The 23,955-nt window shown below is 46.0% G+C and overlaps 1 protein-coding gene across 1 annotated transcript in view; it reads right to left on the bottom strand.

The window, feature by feature from the left end:
* The window catches only part of LOC121539569 (cohesin subunit SA-2), a 29,344-nt gene extending 7,229 nt beyond the window's left edge, over positions 1-22,115 (bottom strand). Inside the window, 31 exon segments of the mRNA XM_041848164.2 lie at positions 623-749; positions 1,392-1,499; positions 1,597-1,849; positions 2,376-2,602; positions 3,588-3,716; positions 4,181-4,329; positions 4,922-5,023; positions 5,641-5,780; positions 6,498-6,672; positions 6,830-6,922; positions 7,122-7,290; positions 7,649-7,719; positions 7,970-8,173; positions 8,462-8,551; positions 8,708-8,800; positions 9,106-9,209; positions 9,296-9,413; positions 9,561-9,672; positions 12,037-12,144; positions 12,235-12,314; positions 12,569-12,667; positions 12,803-12,926; positions 13,050-13,123; positions 13,693-13,844; positions 13,956-14,007; positions 14,009-14,161; positions 14,329-14,502; positions 15,505-15,642; positions 19,355-19,433; positions 19,519-19,646; positions 21,919-22,115. Of these exon segments, the coding sequence (XP_041704098.1) occupies positions 623-749; positions 1,392-1,499; positions 1,597-1,849; positions 2,376-2,602; positions 3,588-3,716; positions 4,181-4,329; positions 4,922-5,023; positions 5,641-5,780; positions 6,498-6,672; positions 6,830-6,922; positions 7,122-7,290; positions 7,649-7,719; positions 7,970-8,173; positions 8,462-8,551; positions 8,708-8,800; positions 9,106-9,209; positions 9,296-9,413; positions 9,561-9,672; positions 12,037-12,144; positions 12,235-12,314; positions 12,569-12,667; positions 12,803-12,926; positions 13,050-13,123; positions 13,693-13,844; positions 13,956-14,007; positions 14,009-14,161; positions 14,329-14,502; positions 15,505-15,642; positions 19,355-19,433; positions 19,519-19,562 (3,741 nt within the window). The 5' untranslated portion in view covers positions 19,563-19,646; positions 21,919-22,115.
* Between the last annotated feature and the right edge of the window lie 1,840 nt (positions 22,116-23,955).

Here is a 23,955-nt window from a genome sequence, read left to right as displayed (position 1 = left end):
CTCGGGGTGCGCGGCCGACACCGACGCTCGTTTAATGTGAGCAGGTCAATCTGAGGGCTACCGATCTCGTCTTTGAGCAGTCCCAGACGTCCAAATATTTTCAAACGTTTTGATTTTATCGGCACAAAATCTGCAATGCTCTTGTAGTGTGAGACGTGCAACGCCAATGAGAGCTGGCCAGAGAAGCCGTCAGTGAGATGACCTTGTTTCCCATCACCCATAATGTGTAGACTCAAGGAGCGATCACTACTACTAGTATGCGTCTGTACGTGCCTTTAACCAAAGCGTCAAATAGTTACAGCTCTGAAGTTCACAAGCAATGTTATTCAATTCATAATGTTGGCTATATATTTCAACTCTGTATGGCAAGCGTGAATGTCTGATTGAAAACGTTTGAGGCTGCTTTGAGCCACAGCTCGTTTTAAATACTTTAAATCTAAATCACATCATTGTTTTGGCGAGACAGCGTGGTATGGAGAAAGCCTTTACATGTTGGGTTTATATTTTTGTTCAGTATATTTAGTGTTTCTTGACAGAGATCTTTGTGGATCACCACATAATTCACTGTAAAAGGTTTTATAAACCAAAAGCCACATATGCAGTAAAAGGTCAAAGGTCTCACCAGGTCGATGTCCATGGTGTCAAAGTCCATGCCCTCGTTGAGGTCTTCCATGCGACCCTCTGATGACATCATCACGTCCTCTACGATAGGCTCCTCATCCTCCTCCATCAGTCCTGTACCACGCCGACTACACACACACCATAATTAGTACATTCAAACGACCATCAACATAGAGTAGCTGTACATCAACAACTGGTTAGTCCACAAACAGATATGTAAAGGAAGTAGCTCTTACATGACCTGTTGCAGGTTGGTCCTGAGCTCAGGGTTAGGGAGGGGTGTGTGTGTGTGTGTGCTCTTACATGGCCTGCTGCAGGTTGGTCCTGAGCTCAGGGTTAGGGAGGGGTGTGTGTGTGTGTGTGTTCTTACATGGCCTGCTGCAGGTTGGTCCTGAGCTCAGGGTTAGGGAGGGGTGTGTGTGTGTGTGTTCTTACATGGCCTGCTGCAGGTTGGTCCTGAGCTCAGGGTTAGGGAGGGGTGTGTGTGTGTGTGTGCTCTTACATGGCCTGCTGCAGGTTGGTCCTGAGCTCAGGGTTAGGGAGGGGTGTGTGTGTGTGTGTGTGCTCTTACATGGCCTGCTGCAGGTTGGTCCTGAGCTCAGGGTTAGGGAGGGGTGTGTGTGTGTGTGTGCTCTTACATGACCTGTTGCAGGTTGGTCCTGAGCTCAGGGTTAGGGAGGGGTGAGTGTGTGTGTGCTCTTACATGGCCTGCTGCAGGTTGGTCCTGAGCTCAGGGTTAGGGAGGGGTGTGTGTGTGTGTGTGCTCTTACATGGCCTGCTGCAGGTTGGTCCTGAGCTTGGCGTAGTTCATGGCTCTCTCCTGCTGCTGACGAACTTCCTCCTGCTGCCTCTGAGCCAGCATCCACGTCACCTGGGTACTACACACACACCACGACAATAGGTTAGACAACCACACTGGTGCTTCAGGTAGGTACATGTCAAGAGAGAGACAGACCGGAGGAGAGAGAATCTTACTTGTAGTCGATGGGTGTCTGGTGGAGTTGTGGGGTCTGGGGGAGTGTGTGTGGGTGAGGCTGCTGCTGGGAGTCTGAGGGGAGGGCGTACACTCCCATGTAGCTGTCGTCTCTCCCCCGTTTGGCCTCCTCCCTCATGTCCCCCGGTCCTCTCATCATGGTGGAGGTGAGGTGGGGGGAGGGCATCATCACTGGAGTCTGCATGGTCTGGTGTTGCCACGACACATCTGTACTGCCGCTACTGCTCTCCTCAGCTAGAGAACACACACCGTTAAACACACACACACACACACACACACCGTTAAACACACATGTGCTGCCACAACACATCTGTACTGCCGCTACTGCTCTCCTCAGCTAGAGAACACACACCGTTAAACACACACACACCGTTAAACACACACACACAAACACACCGTTAAACACACACACACAAACACACCGTTAAACACACACGTGCTGCCACAACACATCTGTACTGCCGCTACTGCTCTCCTCAGCTAGAGAACACACACACACCGCTACACACAGCTGCACACACACACACCGTAACACAATTCTGAAAGGGTTGGATGACTAAGAGATGCAGTGAGCACTTCCCAACCAGGCTAGGTGATTTCAGCCATAGAGCCTACATCATCTACCTACCAGGGGTAACAGTGTTTACAGAAGGAGATGACCTCAGACTGGGACAGATAAATACTTTTGATCCTCTCTAACATGGCCTGAACGCCATGAAGTGACTACAGTCTGACTTCCAGACTCTGGTCCTGTAGCTACCTTCAGGCAGTTTCCTCTTGGCTGCAGCGACGGTAGCGGTGGGAGTAGCAGCCTTGGTCTTCTTGGATCTGACCGACGACCCTCTGGAGGAGTAGCCAGAGACCACAGACATGTTGTCATCATCTCCGCCAGCCTGGAGGGAGTTCCTGTAGGAGATCAGAGGCAGCCAGCAGTCTTCTCTCTGGAGGGCCATCTGGAAGGTCATGAACCTCTCCAGATACATGTGACTACAAGGGAGAGAGGAGAGATGTTACACGCGTATACTGAACAAAATTATAAAACGCAACATGTAAAGTGTTGGTCCCATGTTTCATGAGCTGAAATAAAAGATACAGGAACAAAAAGCGTATTTCTCTAAAATGTTGTGCACAAATTTGTTTACATCCCTCTTAGTGAACATTTCTCCTTTGCAAAAATAATCCATCCACCTGACAGGTGTGGCATATCAAGAAGCTGATTAAACAGCATGATCATTACACAGGTGCACCTTGTGCTGGGGACAATAAAAGGCCACTCTAAAACGTGCAGTTTTGTCACACAACACAATGCCACGTCTCAAGTTTTGATGGAGCGTGCAATTGGCATGCTGAATGCAGGAATGTCCACCAGAGCTGTTGCCAAATACATTTCTTGAACATAAGCTGCCTCCAACACAGTTTTAGAGAATTTGGCAGTACATTCAACCGGCCTCACAACCGCAGACCATGTGTAACCACGCCAGCCCAGGACCTCCACATCCGGCTTCGTTAGAGACCAGCCACCCGGAAAGCTGATGAAACTGAGGAGTCTTTCTGTCTGTAATAAAGCCCTTGTGGGGAAAAACTCATTCTGATTGGCTGGGTTTGGCTCCTCAGTGGGTGGGCCTATGCCCAGTCATGTGAAATCCATAGATTAGGCCTAATTAAATTATTTCAATTGACTGATTTCCTTATATGAACTGTTACTCAGTAAAATTGTTGGAATTGTTGCATTTTATTTTTGTTCAGTATACACACACACACACCTTACAGGCATGTACACACACACACACACACACTACTAACATAAAGTCATCTGGGAGGTCCTTAAGGTCATGTGTCTGGGAGGGGAGACAGTGCTCTTGTCTTGCTTCATGACATCATACAAATGACATATCATACTAGTCATCACTTACAGACATCAGTTATCACACACAGGTACATGTGTCTGATTAGGAGAGGCAGGTGTACTTACACAGTCCTCTTGTCCTGCCTCATTAGTTTGGAGGAAAACTCAGAGAGGATGTCTAGGAAGGCCAGGTGAAGAGGAGGGTTGCCCTCTCCCTGGGGACTGGGCTCCTTAAACGCAAACTCTATACCATCCCTGGAGTGAGACAAGAGGGAGAGAGGGGTGGGAGAGGGTGAGAGGGTAGAGGGGTGGGAGAGAGAGGAGAGTGGGAGAGAGAGACAATTTTAGTTCAGAAAAATGGGAGGTATCTAGCAGCACATGTAGATACACACATTAATGTGGTCCTCTGTAGCTCAGCTGGTAGAGCACGGCGCTTGTAACGCCAAGGTAGTGGGTTCGATCCCCGGGACCACCCATACACAAAAATGTATGCACGCATGACTGTAAGTCGCTTTGGATAAAAGCGTCTGCTAAATGGCATATTATTATTATTATTATTATTAACTAGTCCTATGTACAGCTCACATCCATCATATGCTAATCATGTTCAATAGTTTTAATCATATTAAAAAGCTGGAGTATTTCTTATCTGCTGGTTATTTAAGTCTTGTGTACAATAAAGCTATCAAGAGAAAGAGAGATCAGAAGAGGACACTGACTTGTGCAGCATGGCGATAGCATCTCGTGTTTTGACCTGGTCCAGACCAAAGGTGAGAGAGAAACGTCTGGCCAACTCCTTGATCCCACAGAACGCTGAGGACGAGCGGTCAAAACCTGTCCCCAACTCTGACAACATCTCATTGAACAACTGCAGGAGAGAGGAAGAGAGAGGAAGAGAGAGGAAGAGGAAGAGAGAGGAAGAGGAAGAGAGAGGAAGGGAGGGATGGGTGAATAAAGAGATGGTTCTTTTAATCTGATTTTATTCCAAAAAGTCTGGCCTGCGGTCTGGAGATCTGGAATAAAGCTACAACCAAGACCTAGCTTGACTAAAACAACAGTGTGTGTGTGGGTGTAACCCACCTGTAGACTGAGGATGAAGGTTGTGTGTGTGTGTGTGTGTGTGTGTGTGTGTAACCCACCTGTTGTAGACTGAGGATGAGGGTTGTGTGTGTGTGTGTGTGTGTGTGTGCGCGTGTGTGTGTGTGTGTGTGTGTAACCCACCTGTTGTAGACTGAGGATGAGGGTTGTGTGTGTGTGTGTGCGTGTGTGTGGGTGTGTGTGTGTGTGTGTAACCCACCTGTTGTAGACTGAGGATGAGGGTTGTGTGTGTGTGTGTGTGTGTGTGGGTGTGTGTGTGTGTGTGTGTGTAACCCACCTGTTGTAGACTGAGGATGAGGGTTGTGTGTGTGTGTGTGTGTGTGTGTGTGTGTGTGTGTGTGTGTGTGTGTGTGTTAACCCACCTGTTGTAGACTGAGGATGAGGGTCTTGGCACATTGGATCTTGTCTATCTGTCTGGTCTTAGACATGGTCTCCTTGATGATGTCACCATAGTCATTATAATACTAGAGAGAGAGAGGAAGACTGTTCAGCCACAAGTCAGTCTCTTACAGGAGACAAAACAGGACTTCTGATCATTTGCAACCAAGCAGTACATGGGAATGACTCTGGTAATGATCTGGTGTGGAGGTTAAATGAGTGTCATAGGCAAGAAGAGGTAATAACCATAGAAATAGAATCTATAGAACGGGCCTACCCGTTCAAGTCAACGATGGGATAATGTGTGGACTGACAACCATTGCGAGTGTACCCATGAGTTTATCAGTCAAATTGCCAGGGTTCGAGGTTCCAAGTCCTTTCTATAGATTATATTTCTATGGTCATAACTGGGTAAAGACAGACAGGTGAGTGTTTCTCCATTCTTACCCTCATGTACTGTTTAAAGATGTCAGTAACAGACAGGTATTTAAAGGTAGGAGGCCATTCTTACCCTCATGTACTGTTTAAAGATGTCAGTAACAGACAGGTATTTAAAGGTAGGAGGCCATTCTTACCCTCATGTACTGTTTAAAGATGTCAGTAACAGACAGGTATTTAAAGGTAGGAGGCCATTCTTACCCTCATGTACTGTTTAAAGATGTCAGTAACAGACAGGTATTTAAAGGTAGGAGGCCATTCTTACCCTCATGTACTGTTTAAAGATGTCAGCGCCAGTGTTCATCTCTACTACGTTATAGATGATGAGTTTACAGTAGGCCGCCAGGAGGTTACGTCTCTTATGAAGAGCTTCTATCTTCGCTGCCTCGTCATCCTGCTGGCCATCTGTAGAGATACAACATAACAGATAAATAGTTACACAGACAGTCACTATCTTCGCTGCCTCGTCATCCTGCTGGCCATCTGTAGAGATACAACATAACAGATAAATAGTTACACAGACAGTCACAGAGCTCTTACGGAGAGCTTCCATCTTGCTGACCATTTCAAAAGGTAGAACCAGGTACACATACCACAGACCGGTACACATAGACAGGTACACATAGCACATAGACAGGTACACATAGCAGACAGGTGCACATAGACAGGTACACATAGCCCATAGACAGGTACACATAGCCCATAGACAGGTACACATAGCGAGGTACACAGACAGGTACACATAGCCCATAGACAGGTACACATAGCCCATAGACAGGTACACATAGTGAGGTACACAGACAGGTACACATAGCCCATAGACAGGTACACATAGCCCATAGACAGGTACACATAGTGAGGTACACAGACAGGTACACATAGCCCATAGACAGGTACACATAGCGAGGTACACAGACAGGTACACATAGCCCATAGACAGGTACACATAGACAGGTACACATAGCACATAGACAGGTACACATAACATCACAGACAGTCACAGGGCCAGACAGTAGTGTCATTCCTTTAGCAGGGTCTTGTTGGTTAGCTATGGCCAAACGAGCTATTTTCAAGGGCAAATAAGCAATCCTACTGGAAAAGTGTGTGTAGCAGTGTGTGTACCAGTGCTGCCGCTGTCATCGTCCTGGTCTATGAAGACATGGTGCAGTATGAAGGACAGTAGTTCTGTCTGTAGAGAGTCGTCAGGACTGTAGACCAGAGGTTCCAGCTGCTCTCTGCCTCCTGATACCATCTGATGACTGAAGACTAGCAACACATCACACAGGATGGTGAACGCCTGGGGGGGGGGAGAGACGGACAGTTGGTTATCAGTATTCTGCCTCCTTGGCCACGTCTTCCTCATCTCAATGGGGTTGCATGGGGATTCTGAGAATTTCATGAAAATAACCTGATTTAAAATCAGTAGGATGTAAATAGCTGCTACAGGACAGTACCTGTTCCTTGACGGTTGTGTTGACGTTGGTGAGGTAACGTTGACACATCAGACAGAACATCCTCATCTGTTTCCTCAGGCTCACCATGTCCTCCTACAAAACAATATTACGTGATCAAAACACATTCTCCTAGATTACATACACATGAGTGAACCATCAAAAGACTTGCTGTATAAGCCTTGACTAACTCCCCAACTGCCTCCCCAATGCCATTTTCCTAGCTACCAAATAATACCCAACTGAATGAAAAGGCTCTGAGCTGCCAGCCAGGTGAGAGGGGAGTGTTACATACCTTTCTGTGGCTGCCCTCTGAGACCTTTGCTAGGTGCCAAAGGATGACATAGTGGGTACACTGTAGAGCATGGACCACTATCTGCTCTGGCATGTCTCCGTTCTCAATGCCTGTGTTGAGCAGCTTGAAGTTACTGCTGAACAGATCCCACTGGGACAGGTCATGGGCACTGGGGGAGAGAGTTAAGAACCTCAGGAGCCAGTCCAAGAGAGAGAGGGAGAGAGAGAGAGAGGGGGGAACAGGAGAGGGGGGTTAGAGAGGAGAGAGGGGAGAGGGGTTGGAGAGGAGAGAGAGGGGGGGTTGGAGAGGAGGAGAGAGAGGGGGGGTTGGAGAGGAGAGAGAGGGGGGGTTGGAGAGGAGAGAGAGGAGGGGGGTTGGAGAGGAGAGAGAGGAGGGGGGTTGGAGAGGAGAGAGAGGAGGGGGGTTGGAGAGGAGAGAGAGGAGGGGGGTTGGAGAGGAGAGAGAGGAAGGGAGGAGAGAAGAGGAACAGGGAAGAAGAGGGAAGAAAGGAGAGGAAGGTTCTTTACTTGTGGAAGGCTGCGATTCTCTTGAGAGTAGACAGCACCTGGTAGGCATCATCTTCATCAGGCTCTTCACCCTGAACACAGAGATCAGTGTCAGTATCAACTACACACAAACTGGCCCACTCCCCCTAATTGATGTAAAAGGAATAGAGTGGTAGTAGAAACTCCCTCTCTGGTCAAAACAGCTTTCTCTCCCTCTGAGCTCTCTCCTCCTTATAGGAAGTCCTTTAACAGTCTGTTGAATGTCCACCAGTTCATTCTCCCGTCCCTCCCTCCCCCCTCCTTACTCATCACCCCCCCCTCCATCCTCCTCCCCCCTCTCACCTCTTGTAAGAAGTCTTCCAGGAGTCTGTTGAATTTATCCACCATTTCGTCCAGCAGCTGGGACCTGGCGATGTCCACCCTGTTAAAGATGGTGAACTCCTCGTTGCTGAGAGCGTGGTAGGTCTTGGAGCACGCCTCCAACACCTCTGTGTCGGTGTGCTTGTCCACGATCTCCCTGATCTGACGCAGCAACGCCTCCAAGTGCTAGAAGAAGAGAGGGCGGGAGTTGGGAAATATGTTTCAGAGACGTCTTGCAGTGTTATGCATTTGATATTTCACAACTTTTGTGCTGTCATTGTGCTGAACAGTGCTTTGAATCAGGTTAGTGTCGGGTTGGGGTTAGAGTTTGAATTAGACTATAGTATAGGGTTGGGGGTTAGAGTTTGAATTAGACTATAGTATAGGGTTGGGGGTTAGAGTTTGAATTAGACTATAGTATAGGGTTGGGGTTAGAGTTTGAATTAGACTATAGTATAGGGTTGGGGGTTAGACCTTCTCCAGTCGTCCTGTGGTGTAGATATCCAGGTCAAAGAACTGAGGAAGCTGCAGCAGGTTGGTCACCTTCTCTGTATCTATGGAGTACTGAAACAAACAGAGAGAGCACTCACACACAGTACTGCAGGCAGGGGAAACAGACTACAACACAGGTCAATTTGTAAGTAGCTCTAGATAAGAGCGTCTGCTAAATGACTTAAATGTAAAATGTTAATTAGAGAGGGTGAAGTTGTAGTGTCCTACCTTGGCCAGCAGAGGGGGTAATGCCACAGCAAACAGCTCTGTCATCCTGGTCCTGTCATCTAGCTGGGTCTTCTTCTCCTTTGCTGTCATCACCTGGCGGGGGGAGGGGGGGGGGGGACAAACACCGTTGTAAATACAACCCATATATGTTTATTTATTTTCCCTTTTGTACTTTCACTATTTGCACAGTTACAACACTGTACATAGCCATGACATTTGAAATGTCTATTCTTTTGGAACTTTTGTTAGTGTAATGTTTACCGTCCATTTCACTTTTGTTTATTCTCTATTTCACTTGCTTTGGCAATGTAAAACATATGTTTCCCATGCCAATATAGCCCATTGAATTGAGAGAGCGAGAGAGTTGCCGTTTCTCTGACCAGTCTAAAGAGTCTTACCCTCTTCCCAGTGCCGCGGCCTATGGGTGGGTGACACTCTGCAGCCTGGCGTACCGTACACAGCATTATCTCTATGAGAGCTGTCTCCTGTCTGTCTGTCAGGGCTATAAAAAACACACACACACACACATTAGAGGCCAGGAATAGCGGATATCGGTCAGAAGTCAAGTATAGAGGTCAGAGATCATACCTTCCTCCCCTGGTACGGGATCATCCAGTAGCAGGCTGGTCATACACTCCCAGTCCTTCAGCAGGTCTGCTCCACTCTCCCACAGAGAGTCCACCAGGTACGCTGCATGCTCATGGAGCTGAGATACACACGGAGAGACAGGCAGAGGCAGGGTGTGGGTGGGAGTATTTCTCCCAGTGAGTCTTGTAAGTATGCAGCATGTTCATTGAGGTAGAGACAGGGTCAGAGACAGTGTGTGTGTGTAGCGGTGTGTGTGCGCGTGTACCTCGCTCTCCAGGAAGAAGAAAACAGTCGTTTTGAGGAGGTTGGCGTTGGGGCTTTGTCTTCCTCTCCTCTTGGGGGCGCCCTCCTCTTCCGGCTCCCGCGTACTGAACAGTCTGAAGAGGAGAGAAGAGTCACTAGTATTAGATATAGAAAACGATATCAAATTACACTATATATACAGAAGTATGTGGACACCCCTTCAAATTAGTTGATTCAGCCATTTCAGCCACACCCGTTGTATTAAAATCGAGCACACAGCCATGCAATCTCCATATCAAACATGGGCAGTAGAATGGCCTTAATGAATAGCTCAGTGACTTTCAACGTGGCACCGTCATAGGATGTCATCTTTCCAACAAGTCAGTTCGTCAAATTTCTGCCCCGGTCAACTGTAGGTGCTGTTATTGTGAAGTGGAAACGTCTAGGAGCAACAACGGCTCAGCTACGGTGGTAGGCCACACAAGCTCACAGAAAGGGACTGCTGAGTACTCAAGCGCGTAGCGCGCAAAAATAGTCTGTCCTCGGTTGCAACACTCACTACTGAGTTCCAAACTGCCTCTGAAAAGCAACGTCAGCACAAGAACTGTTAGTTGGGAGCTTCATGAAATGGGTTTCCATGGCCGAGCAGCTTCACACAAGCCTAAGATCAACATGCGCAACGCTAAGCATATACATGGTTGTAAAGATGGGGAGAGGTCTGTCCGTAATAAAGAGATGCTCTGCTTTTTTGACACAACACTCCATAAAGCAAGTCCTGCAGGTTCTAGTTTTGTCTTATCTTGATTATTGTCCGGTCGAGTGCTGCAAGGAAAGGCCTAGTTAAGCTGCAGCTGGTCCAGAACAGAGCGGCACGTCTCGCTCTTCATTGTAATCAGAGGGCTGATATAAATACTATGCATGCCAGTCTCTCTTGGCTAAGAGTTGAGGAGAGACTGACTGCATCACTACTTTTTATAAGAAACATTAATGCGTGGAAAATCCCAAATTGTTTGCATAGTCAACTTACACACAGCTCTGACACACACACACTTACCCCACCAGACATGCCACCAGGGGTCTTTTCACCGTCCCCAAATCCAGAACAAATTCAAGAAAGCGTACAGTATTATAAAGAGCCATTATTGCATGTAACTCCCTTCCATATCATATTGCTCAAGTTAACAGCAAACCTGGTTTCAAAAAAACAGATAAAGCAACACCTCACAGCACAACGCCTCTCCCCTATTTGACCTAGATATTGTGTGTATGTATTGATATGTAGGCTATGTAGTTCTGTCCTTGAGCTGTTCTTGTCTATTATTGTTCTGTATTATGTCATGTTTCATGTTTTGTGTGGACCCGAGGAAGAGTAGCTGCTGCTTTTGGATCCTAGTAAAATATCAAATACCAAAGCTTCCGCTGGAGTGGTGTAAAGCTCACCGCCATTGGACACTGGAGCTGTGGAAACGCGTTCTCTGGAGTGATGAATCACACTTCACCATCTGGCAGTCCGACGAACAAATCTGGGTTTGGCGAATGCCATGAGAACGCTACCTGCCCCAATGCATAGTGCCAACTGTAAAGTTTGGTGGAGGAGGAATAATGGTCTGGGGCTGTTTTTCATGGTTCGGGCTAGGCCCCTTAGTTCCAGTGAAGGGAAATCTTAACGCTACAGCATACAATGACATTCTAGACGATACTGTGCTTCCAACTTTGTGGCAACAGTTTGGAGAATGCCCTTTCCTGTTTCAGCATGACAATGCCCCCGTGCACAAAGCAAGGTCCATACAGAAATGGTTTGTCGAGATCGGTGTGGAAGAACTTGACCGGCCTGCTCAGAGCCCTGACCTCAACCCAATCGAACACGTTTGGGATGAATTGGAACACCGACTGCGAGCCAGGCCTAATCGCCCAACATCGGTGCCCGACCTCACTAATGTGGCTGAATGGAAGCAAGTCCCCGCAGCAATGCTCCAACATCTAGTGGAAAGCCTTCCCAGAAGAGTGGAGGCTGTTATTGCAGCAAAGGGAGGACCAACTGCATATCAATGCCCATGATTTTGGAAGGAGATGTTTGACGAGCAGGTGTCCACATACTTTTGATCATGTAGTGTATATAAACCTCTCTTCTAGACACTAGTCCAGCCTAAATAAAACAGACTAGGAATATGTCTATGGCAGAAAACCAGATCCCAGATCTGCCAACCTCTCTCTCCTTCCTTCTGCTTCCTCAATTTCACGTGCCTGTACTCTCTGCACCTTCTCACACTCCCTTTCTCCTCCTGCTTGCTCTGTCTCCTTCTCTTATCCGAACCTCTCTACAGCACTGCTCCCTCTCTAGCTCTCGCTGTTCAAGGGAAGGAACCAGACATGGGCTTTTTAGCATCACATTTGACATCTCTTTTCCAAGAGTGATTTGATAGGACTGAAAAGAGAAAAGAAAGAATTGAGATAGGTGTGACAATGGATTCAATACAAATAAAATAAACGAATCCTACTTCTTGAAGAGGAACTCCCCGGCTGCTATGGCGACCGGTCGGTGGGCGGAGTAGACCAGGTGATAGACGCTTTCACAGTCCTCCGGGCTCAGTACTTCATCTGTACTACTGTAATACACACACACACACAGTACACATTAAACACATACATTAAACACACACAAATTAAACACTGATAGCTGAACTGAAGCAACTTACTGTAGTACCAGAGTGAGCAATTTTATTGCTTGTACTGCGACATCATACTCCTTGTCCAAAGTCATGGAGACAATGCGATCCTGTGTAGAGACAAAATGAATGATAAAGATTTCAGATTTAGCTGAAATACCTCTACTCAAAATCAACAGGGCATAATAGTGGTTTAGCCAGGAAATACCTCTAGTCAAAACCGCTGGGGACGCCCATATGAAAATGCACGAACGCACTACTGTAAGTCGCTTTGGATAAAATGGTCTGCTAAATGGTATATATGAAAGTTGAGCCTCGAGGTAACTAGTAGTGTATTGATGTGTCCACCAGGTGGCGCTCTGACCTTGAAGCGGCTGGTGAAGAGTTCCAGTCTGGTGTTCAGTTCTCTGTTGTAGTAGAGACCCTGCAGCGCTGTCAGACACTTCAGACGCACCTCGCCTTGCTAAAAGCACACACACACACACACGTTGGAATTACACACACTTCTAACTCACACATACAAACTCGTTGGAATTACACACACTCCTAACTCAAACACAACACCTTGCTGACAACGAAGGAACACTCTCTCCCTCACCTTGTCGTGCATGGTCCAGCCTACGTATTTCAGGTAGCTGTCGTTGAGGAAGGCGTCACTGTACAGCTTCATCCACATTCCAATCTCCTCTATAGTGATAGCTCTGATCTCTGCTATGGCATCACTGCAACACAACACACAACCTTCATCATATTCTCCATACAAAGGGATAACATATCTCAAATTAAATACATCCTATCTATCTATGATCATTAACTATGATGGAAACAATGTACAGGCCACATACCGATATCGGTGTACAAACACACCCTTGAATATAGCATTCATCATGTTTTCAATTTCGTCCTGATTTTCTTGAAGCTGAAATTAGAACAAGAAATCAGTAAGAAAACATTTTGATCAGGGTTCATCAGGCTGGACTTGATTATGCACCAAGAAATCAGGACAACCAAACCTTACAGAAGAGATAGCTAGTATAGATATGAAGGCATCGAGGTGTATAATTACACAGTGTAATGTTGTTCTGGTGTGGTTGTATTAGTAGTAGGAGCTGGCAGATGGAAGCCCAGTGGGACAGTGTTCTGTAAGCCAGGACACAGCCATTGATGCCAGCTCAACCACAGGGCCTAGCAGCTAGTAGTAGACCAAGCCTTTACTCTCTCTGACTGCAGGCTAACTGACTGGTCATGCTCCTCCGGCATGTCTTCAAGCATCCTCATCTTCTGACTGGAAAACTCTCATGAGGCTCCTGCACCTGGGTAACGTGTCTGTGCAGAGTGTGTTTTATAAAGCAGATTCTGAGAAGCAGCGAGAGCAGTCAACCCTAAGGAAAATGTGAGCCAAACCTTAAACCAAGGGCCCCAAGAAGCCTTACCCAGTTCCCCAACACCGACCCCTAACCCAGGAGGAGCCTAACCCTGACCTCTCACCTCTTTGCGTTTCTGCAGCAGTAGCTCCAGCCGGTCGTTGGCTCTCTTGGCGACCATCTTGTTTCTCTCCGTCTCGTATTGCCGCTGGGTGTTGTCCATGTTGATGCTCAGGTTCAGAGCTACATTCACCAGGGCTGTCATCAGTTTCATGGCTACACAAACACACAGTTAATCAGTGTACCTGTGTGCCCAGGGAAGAGGGAAATAACCGACTGACACAGACAGACAAATCCCCTCACCCACTCTCTCTCGCTCTCTCTCACCTGCCAGTGTGCTGGTGTGCCGGAAGGCTCGGACCTGTGAGTCGGACAGTCCCGGTGAGGAGGGATATGACCGTGTCCATGAGGTACTCATCATAGATTATGCTGTACTGACACTGTCTCACCAACACAGCAATGAACTCACAGAAACTACCCTTAAACTTCTTCCACAGTGGACCTGCCATGGTCAGAGGATAGTCACCACTGTCCTACAGAGGGGAAGGAGGAGGGTGGAGAGAGAGAGAGAGAAATAACGTTTATGGGAGTTATGGGTTCACTATATTGCATGCAACTCAAAGAGAGGGTAATGACATTTAAAACTGAATCAATCAACTGGTACATTTCAGAATGATGCGCACACACACACAAAACCTACCTCGTCAAACTCCTCTGTCATCCTCCTGATGATCTCAGAGTTCTGCATGTTCCGGAACATCTCTCCACTGACCACTCCTTTACAGCCAGAACACTGGATGAAGAAGTTGATCAGGTCTAGCAGAGCCATGTCCCTGTCGTTTTTATACGCCTCAATCCAGTCATCCACCACAGACTGAAGCCAGGACAAACAAAAGCAACAGAGTTAGACAATAAATAGAACTAAAACACAGTCACTGTGGTTTAACTGTAATAAAGTTGTTCTGGTCATTAGAATGGTTGATAATCGAATAAACTATTGGCCTGTTAAAGGCCCAAGCCACTTCTGTGTGTAGGCTCACATATAAACAAAGTGTTTCACACACTGGAAATGTTACATACACTATATATACACACACACAAAGGTATGTGGACACCCCTTCAAATTAGTAGATTTGGCTATTTCAGCCACACCTGTTGCTGACAGGTGTATAAAATTGAGCACACCGCCAAGCAATCTCCATAGCCAACATTGGCAGTAGAATGGCATTACTGAAGAGCTCAGTGACTTTCAATGTGGCTCCATCATAAGATGCCACCCTATCCAACATGAAAGTGCTAGAGCTGCCCCAGTCAACTGTAAGTGCTGTTATTGTGAAGAGGAAATGTCTTGGAGAAACAACGGCTCAGTCGCGAAGTGGTAGGCCACACAAGCTCACAGAATGGGACCGCCGAGTGCTGAAGCACATAAAAATCGTCTGTCTTTGGTTGCTACACTCACTAGAGTTCCAAACTGCCTCTGGAAGCAACATCAGCATAATAACTGTTTGTCGGGACCTTCATGAAATGGGTTTCCATGGCCGAGCAGCCACACACAAGACTAAGATCACCATGCGCAATGTCAAGTGTCGGCTGGAGTGGTGTAAAACATTCCGCCATTGGAATGCCGAATTGCGAGCCAGGCCTAATCGCCCAACATCAGTGCCCGACCTCACTAATGCTCGTGGCTGAATGGAAGCAAGTCCCTGCAGCAATGTTCCAACATCTAGTGGAAAGCCTTCCCAGAAGAGTGGAGGCTGTTATAGCAGCAAAGGGGGGGACAAACTCCACATTAATGCCCATGATTTTGGAATGAGATGTTCGACGAGCAGATGTCCACATACTTTTGATCATGCAGTGTATACACACACACACTGACCTGCATGGCGCTTTTGCCCATCTTGACGACCTCGAACAGCATCAGGTTCTCCATGCCATTCTCCTGGTAGTGGCCGTTCATCCTCCCTGCTCCACCCGCTCCCTTCCCTCCTTTACCCTTCTTTCCCTTCTTCCCCCCCTGGGACGGAGAGAAAGAGACAAGTCAATAATGGTGTAAACAGCATCATGTTTACTAATATGGCTTGGTGCGTATACAGTAGCTTGAGGATGAGGTGAATATTATGTTGTGGTGTGTATTGATGGGTTGCATGTTTTGTCACAATATTTTTTTAAAAGTTTGTTTTGAACTGATGCCCGACTGAGCATTCTACTCAAAGCATCGTCAAAGACCGCTGATGAAGATTTCATCAAAAGTGCATTACAGTGGCTTGGAAATGAACTCAGCAAAAAAAAGAAACGTCCTCTCACTGTCAAGTTCCACAGACATGTGACTAACAGAAATTGAATAATGTGTCCCTGAAAAAAAAAGGGTGGGGGGGGTCAAAATCAAAAGTAACCAGATTTGCCAGTTCTTGCTGTGAGATGTTACCCCACTCTTCCACCAAGGCACCTGCAAGTTCCCAGACATTTCTGGGGGGAATGGCCCTAGCCCTCACCCTCCGATCCATGAGGGAGGAGGATGTCTTCCCTGTAACGCACAGCGTTGAGATTGCCTGCAATGGCAACAAGCTCAGTCGGATGATGCTGTGACACACCGCCCCAGACCATGACGGACCCTGCACCTCCAAATCGATCCCGCTCCAGAGTACAGGCCTCGGTGTAACGCTTATTCCTTCGACGAATCCGACCACCACCCCTGGTGAGACAAAACCGCAACTCGTCAGTGAAAAGCACTTTTTGCCAGTCCTGTCTGGTCCAGCGACGGTGGGTTTGTGCCCATAGGCGACGTTGTTGCCGGTGATGTCTGGTGAGGACCTGCCTTACAACAGGCCTACAAGCCCTCAGACCAGCCTCTCTCAACCTATTGCGGACAGTCTGAGCACTGATGGAGGGATTGTGCGTTCCTGGTGTAACTCGGGCAGTTGTTGTTTCCATCTTCTACCTGTCCCGCAGGTGTGATGTTCGGATGTACCAATCCTGTGCAGGTGTTGTTACAGGTGGTCTGCCACTGCGAGGACGATCAGCTGTCCGTCCTGTCTCCCTGTAGCGCTGTCTTAGGCGTCTCACAGTACGGACATTGCAATTTATTGCCCTGGCCACATCTGCAGTCCTCATGCCTCCTTGCAGCATGCCTAAGGCACGTTCACGCAGTTGGGCAGGGACCCTGGGCATCTTTCTTTTGGTGTTTTTCAGTCAGTAGAAAGGCCTCTTTAGTGTCCTAAGTTTTCATAACTGTGACCTCAATTTCCTACCGTCTGTAAGCTGTTGGTGTCTTAACGACCGTTCCACAGGTGCATGTTCATTAATTGTTTATGGTTCATTGAACAAGCATGGGAAACAGTGTTTAAACCCTTTACAATGAAGATCTGTGAAGTTATTTGGATTTTTACAAATTATCTTTGAAAGACAGGGTCCTGAAAAAGGGACGTTTATTTTTTTTGCTGAGTTTATAATGACATTCAAAAAGTGGCAAATAATTAGTAGGAAAACCTTTTGATGTCACCAGATTTACTTTAGATGTAGCATAACGTTAGCTAGCTAGCTAACATTGAGTGGAGGCCAACGGATTTGAGCTCGCTAACGTTAGCATTGCTAGCCATTTTTGACTAGCTTTGCTAGCTAATGACAACATTGCCATCTCTCTAAATACATTTGATGACATGATAATGCTGGCAAAGTTCTTTCCTACTATATATTTGACTACTTTACCAATGTCATCGTATTTCCAGGCACTATAGTTTAATTTAGACTAAACAGTAGTTAGCTTCCATCCAGAATGACTGGGCGTATCACCATTTTAGGGCACAGCCAATAGAGGGCGGCTTGAGAACGTTCATAACAACGGCATGACGAGACCGAGTGACAGAGATGCAACCTATGAATAGCTTGAGGAAGAGGTTATAATGTCGAGGTGTATAGCTCGAGGAAGAGGTTATAATGTTGAGGTGTATAGCTCGAGGAAGAGGTTATAATGTCGAGGTTATAATATTATGTTGAGGTGTATAGCTCGAGGAAGAGGTTATAATATTATGTTGAGGTACAGTTGAAGTCGGAAGTTTACATACACCTTAGCCAAATACATTTAAACCCAGTTTTTCACAATTCCTGACATTTAATCCTAGTAAAAATGCCCTGTTTTAGGTCAGTTAGGATCGCCTCTTTATTTTAAGAATGTGAAATGTTAGAATAATAGTAGAGAATGATTTATTTCAACTTTTATTTATTTCTTCACATTCCCAGTGGGTCAGAAGTTTACATAGTATTTCAATTAGTATTTGGTAGCATTGCCTTTAAATTGTTGAACTTGGGTCAAATGTTTTGGGTAGCCTTTCACAAGCTTCCCACAATAAGTTGGGTGAATTTTGGCCATTCCTCCTGACAGAGCTGATGTAACTGAGTCAGGTTTGTAGGCCTCCTTGTTCACACACACATTTTCAGTTCTGCCCACACATTTTCTATAGGATTGAGGTCAGGGCTTTGTGATGGCCACTCCAATTGACTTTGTTGTCCTTAAGCCATTTCGCCACAACTTTGGAAGTATGCTTGGGGTCATTGTCCATTTGGAAGACCCATTTGCGACCAAGCTTTAACTTCCTGACTGATGTCTTGAGACGTTGCTTCAATATATCCACATCATTTTCCTTCCTCATGATGTCATCTATTTTGTGAAGTGCACCAGTCCCTCCTGCAGCAAAGCACCCCCACAGCATGATGCTGCCACCCCTGTGCTTCACGGTTGGGATGGTGTTATTCGGGTTGTAAGCCCCCCCCCCTTTCCTCCAAACATAACGATGGTCATTATGGCCAAACAGTTCTATTTTTGTTTCATCAGACCGGAGGACATTTCTCCAAAAAGTACAATCTTTGTCCCCATATTCAGTTTTAAACCGTAGTCTGGCTTTTTTATGGCGGTCTTTGAGCAGTGGATTCTTCCTTGCTGAGCGGCCTTTCAGGTTATGTCGATATAGGACTCGCTTTACTGTGGATATAGATACTTTTGTACCTGTTTCCTCCAGCATCTTCACAAGGTCCTTTGCTGTTGTTCTGGGATTGATTTGCACTTTTCGCACCAAAGTACATTCATCTCTAGGAGACAGAACGCGTCTCCTTCCTGAGCAGTATGACGGCTGAGTGGTCCAATGGTGTTTATACTCGCATACTATTGTTTGTACAGATGAACGTGGTACCTTCAGGCATTTGGAAATTGCTCCCAAGGATGAACCAGACCTGTGGAGGTCTACAATTTATGTTCTGAGGTCTTGGCTGATTTCTTTTGATTTTCCCATGATGTCAAGCAAAGAGGCACTGAGTATAAAGGTAGGCCTTGAAATACATCCACAGGTACACCTCCAATTGACTCAAATGATGTCAATTAGCCTATCAGAAGCTTCTAAAGCCATGACATCATTTTCTTGAATTTTCCAAGCTGTTTAAAGAAACAGTGGAACTTCTGACCCACTGGAATTGTGATACAGTGAATTAGAAGTGAAATAATCTGTCTGTAAACAATTGTTGGAAAAATTAAGTGTGTCATGCACAAAGTAGGTGTCCTAACCGACTTACCAAAACTATAATTTGTTAACAAGACATTTGTGAAGTGGTTGAAAAACAAGTTATGACTCTAACCTAAGTGCATGTAAACTTCCGACTTCAACTGTATATAGCTTGAGGAAGAGGTTATAATATTATGTTGTGGTGTATAGCTTGAGGAAGAGGAGGCCTGGTCGTACCTTTCCTTTGGTTGGGTTGATACTGACATCAGGAGCCTCAGAGAAGTCTGTGTCTGAGGAGAAACGGGTGTCTGAATCCCTGGCAAAAATACCCACACATTAGAAACAGTCTGCTGCATGCCGGTTGACACACACACACACACACAATGGAAGTAGCCACTTACTGAGGATAGTGGAACTCCGACGGTAACTCTGGTGCCGCTATCATTTCTCTAACATGTCTGATCCAACTCAAATAAGAACAGACTTCAGATCCTCAGTGTCCACAAGGCAGTGGAACGGTAGCATAGGACTTGGAGGAGAAAACAGAAGGGGAAGAGAATGCATGGGTATTGGGGTTACATTCTGAGAAGACAGGAGAGAGAGGAGTTGTATGATAACCTGCTGCTGAACTTCTACAACATAAACACTGCATTACCCTGAACAGGCCTCAGTATCAGCCAGCGGCTCTTCACAACAACAACAAAAATAACACAGTACTGCTTTCACATGGTAACAGGGGGCGGGCTCTATCCCTCCTGTCATGCACAACTGTGAGCTCATTGGTTGTCTCGCTCCTTGGGTTACAGGAAACGTCAGCCCAGGGCTGGACATTGGAACGTCCCCCCATGACCATATAAAGGAGTGTCCAATTCATCCTCCGCTAGAGATCCTAACCAATCAGAACGAAGTATTAACACTCGTGGACATATACAAGGCAAACAGCAGAGAGCAGAGAGAGTGGGATACTCAACCAAATTATGACATTAAAAACAAAGAAATATTATCTAATAGTTTGTATATAAAAACTAAAAAAATGGCATCAACAACATTGTCAATACTAGTATGTCGTCAGGACAGGTGTTGCACTACAGGACGCTAAAGTGAGCCTAGCAGCGACCCTATCCTGGGTGTGCCTTAATGACGGTCGGGTCATTCGGTACTATGAAGGATTACAGTAGAGGTGTGTCAATCAGAAAATGAATTGTAACGACCAACGAGAAATGAATTGCACGTGACTGTACAATAAAACTGCTCGTGTCTGTATGTAACCGGTTTGTGCTTTTTTGCTGGATTGCAGGTTGTAAAACGTTTTTTTTTGGGGGAAGTGGGGCATCTTTACCCTGATTAACCAGTGAGAATCAGAAGTAAGGAATGGGAAATAGGTGGATTCAAACTCAACTTTAAAATGCTAGCTAGCTAAGAACTTTATCCCATGGTCTCGAATTAGAACGCGTGACTTCCAATACACATTCGACAATTCCAATGGACATTCGACTTATTTCATTGATAGCTAAATTCATACATAATGCGTTTGAAATGGGGTCAACTACAGCTACATGCTAGCAGTGTATTGTACAATAATACAATACAACTGTATTGCAAACCAATAAAATAGCATTAGCTAGCAACATACTGTTTCTTATATTGCACAAGCGGAGACACTCGCGAGACAGTATTCTGGTTGACTAGACGCGAAGACTTGACGATGGGGACTGAAAAAGTGGCGCCAAACTCGGGTGCCTGGGCAACACAAAGCGCGTTAAAAACTATATTAGCGATAGCTGCCAACGTCGAAATAACCGACGGAGAGCATCCTTAACTATGCTAGCTACCGTTGGCTAGGTAGTGTGACAGCCGCTCTTGGGCTTGGTCAGTGACGGCCACTGTCAAGAATTGACACCGGTATTCTGGCGAGAGGTTGCCCGGATTGGCTTGCCAAAGAGCTAGCCAGCTAACGAAGCTAGCTAGCTAAACATGAGCTGTCATCAGAACGTCACCCTTTACGTACATGAAAATAACAACTTGTCTTCTGTGGCTAACGTTAATCCAATAGTTAAAATGGTATCCTTCAAGTAACGGTAGTAACCACTTTTCTGTAAACTAACTAGTTACAGTACAAACAAGGCAAAAACACTCGGGAAAATCTCAATCTTGACTGGGCAGCTAACAAACGTTAGTTTAGCATAGCTGCAGCTTAGCTACCATTCTCCATCTTGTTAAGTTAGCTAGCTAGTTTCCTGGCTAGTTAGCTAACTAGCCATGTTAACGTTAGCTCTAGCCCGTTAGCTGCAATCGAACGGAGTTCGGATAGCCAGCCATCTTCTCAATAAAACAGTTGCTATTTAGCTAGCTAGCTAATACAGTGTGGCCCTCAAAGTCCGTGTAAAATCTAAATTAGCTTGTTTATGCAACACACTTGTTGTGGAGCAACAATACAACCATTTAGTTACATAAAAACACCTCGTCCTTACGTCCTCCATCTTGCTTCGGGAGTTCCGATACGTTACCTACCGTTAACTCCCCAGCGGAAAAACATTTATTGTATGTAAAAACACTTTTATATATTAGCCTAGTTAACTAACTAGCTACGTTTTAGTGAAATTGGTCTACTTTCCGGTATGCGTAACACAGATTCACGATAAACTAGACAAAAAGTAGCCTACACAGCGCCAGCGGCTAGCTTACGACTTTCCGTAGCTAGCAGCCTCCGCACTTCTAGCCTATGTTTGCTAGCTAGCTACCAACAAAATTGCTACAAACCAACTAACTTCGAGATTCCATTCCGCCATTTTATAACTTACCCCGTTATTGAATTTATTTCCAAACGAGTCACTACTTTGTTGAGTCGTTGTCTGTTCTTGTATTGATATTACCACGATTTCCGCAAATGAGTTTGAAACTGGCGGTCAGAGGCGGTTTTGGACGCTCTCTCACCCCGCCACTTGCTCCGTAGTAGGGTTTGTTGTTTCGACGATGAGGGGGGAGGAAAACTCTTGGTGCACAGCTGCCCTCTAGCGGCCAGATGAAATACATCCGATGCCCCGTGACCGTGAGTGATCTGACATCTAGCGGTTATTTACAAGGTGTGCAGCTGCCAGCAAGTACGTGACAGATGGCTCGGATGGCCCTCTCGACTGAGGTGAATAAATAAGCTACGCTAGCTAGTAGCTACCACAGCCAGGTCAGCTCTAGCCTCTAGTTATCTGTCAGATAGCAATATGAGGTGGCTATTATTACTATCCAGTGGCGACCCGTCATTCAGTGCGGGTGGGGCAGAGCCCCACCTGTTTTGAGCCCCACATTTTTGGCAAAAAAATAAATATAATCTATTTATTTATTTTGGGTGGGGGGGTTGCCTGGTTTGCATGTTATTTTGGCATTAAAACGTGTCACTTATAAGTTTGCAAACAATGTTAAAATAAAATACATTATTGAGTTAATAAAGCCACATACAAACATGACCTCTTTTTTGCTTTCTTCAGTAATCAGCTCCAAAATGCAGGTGTTTTAGCCTAGCTCAGTGCTTTCTGTGGTGGTGGGGCAGCCAGTGGAAAATACGGAGCGTAGGGGTTGGTAATGTTCTCTAGTTGACCCGTGATTGGCTCAGTGTTCTGTCACTTATGGGGACACTACATCACTGCCAAATCTAAGGTTAGAGCTAGAAAATTCAAGCCCCTTGGGTGCTGCCATAGAGTTACATTAGAAGTGCCCATCCAAAAAGGCTCAAGGTCATTGGCCACAGATAAAATTATGTCAAATCACGTTATATCTACAATAGCTTTGATTGGACTGGTCATGTCAACATCATACTTTCAAAATCTTAGCTAGCAGTCATCATTTACATTTTTACATTTTACAAGTCGACAATCTACTGGCAAATCCTTTTTAATCCTTGTCATATGAAGAGAAATAATGAAGAGAAATTATAGATAAAACGTATCGGTGCTCATCGGCCATTGGACATAAACATTACACAACAAGTTGGAAATCGCAAATTCAACAGTGAGTGGTTTGCAAAGCAATCACTAGCCTGCTATTTAGTGGAGTTGGTGTGTGGTCCCAATTCTGCGTTTAAGGGTCTCTTTTCCAAACTTACAATGATAAACATTCAACATTGGCCTTGTTGTCAATCCAGCATGATTTATTCCGCACTCAAAACAACTCTTAACATGGAACTGGGAAATCTGACTTCAATGAGTTCAAGACAACTGGAAACTCTGGAAAAAACGAGCTCCAACTGAGAAAATAAGTTTCAAACTGTCATTGTTTTTTTCCGAGTTCCCAGTTGTCTTGAAAGCACCATAAATACAGAGAATGCCAGACTTTGATGACAAACGTTTGATGATAAAATGTGCCCACGAAGGACTGCCCCCCACCTTCCTGTTCAATTGAGCACAGCACAAGAAGGCAGTGTTGCCAACTCCTCAGTAAGGATAGTAGCTATTGGCTGTCCTAAAAGTCGCTAAATTACGTCATCACCTAATTTGCATAATTGGCCATGTGCATGTAATTGTGATGGAAGCTGTAGGAGAGAGGAATAACGTCGTGGGAGAGACAAAAAGTGAGTAAAAAACACACTACATTTACATCCCGCCCTGGCTTACATTCAGGGCGGGATGTTAATGTAGTGTGTTTTTTACTCACTTTTTGTCAGCCAGTGGCGGCTTCCCGCATGCGCGATTCATTTGCAGTCTGGACGCGGGAGGGGTGAACATCTCCTGCTCTGACTGCAGCTGGGAGGGACTGCTGCGCGAAGACTGGGCCGCCTGTGAGTGCTTTGGGACGGGACGGGATGGGACGGGGACGGGGGTGGGGTGGGGTGGGGTGGGGCCCGCTGC

This window comes from Coregonus clupeaformis, chromosome 35 (genome assembly GCF_020615455.1).
Source record: "Coregonus clupeaformis isolate EN_2021a chromosome 35, ASM2061545v1, whole genome shotgun sequence".
NCBI lineage: Eukaryota > Metazoa > Chordata > Actinopteri > Salmoniformes > Salmonidae > Coregonus > Coregonus clupeaformis.
The sequence above is the reverse complement of the archived record's forward strand: the minus strand, read 5'-3'. Positions and strand labels throughout refer to the sequence as shown.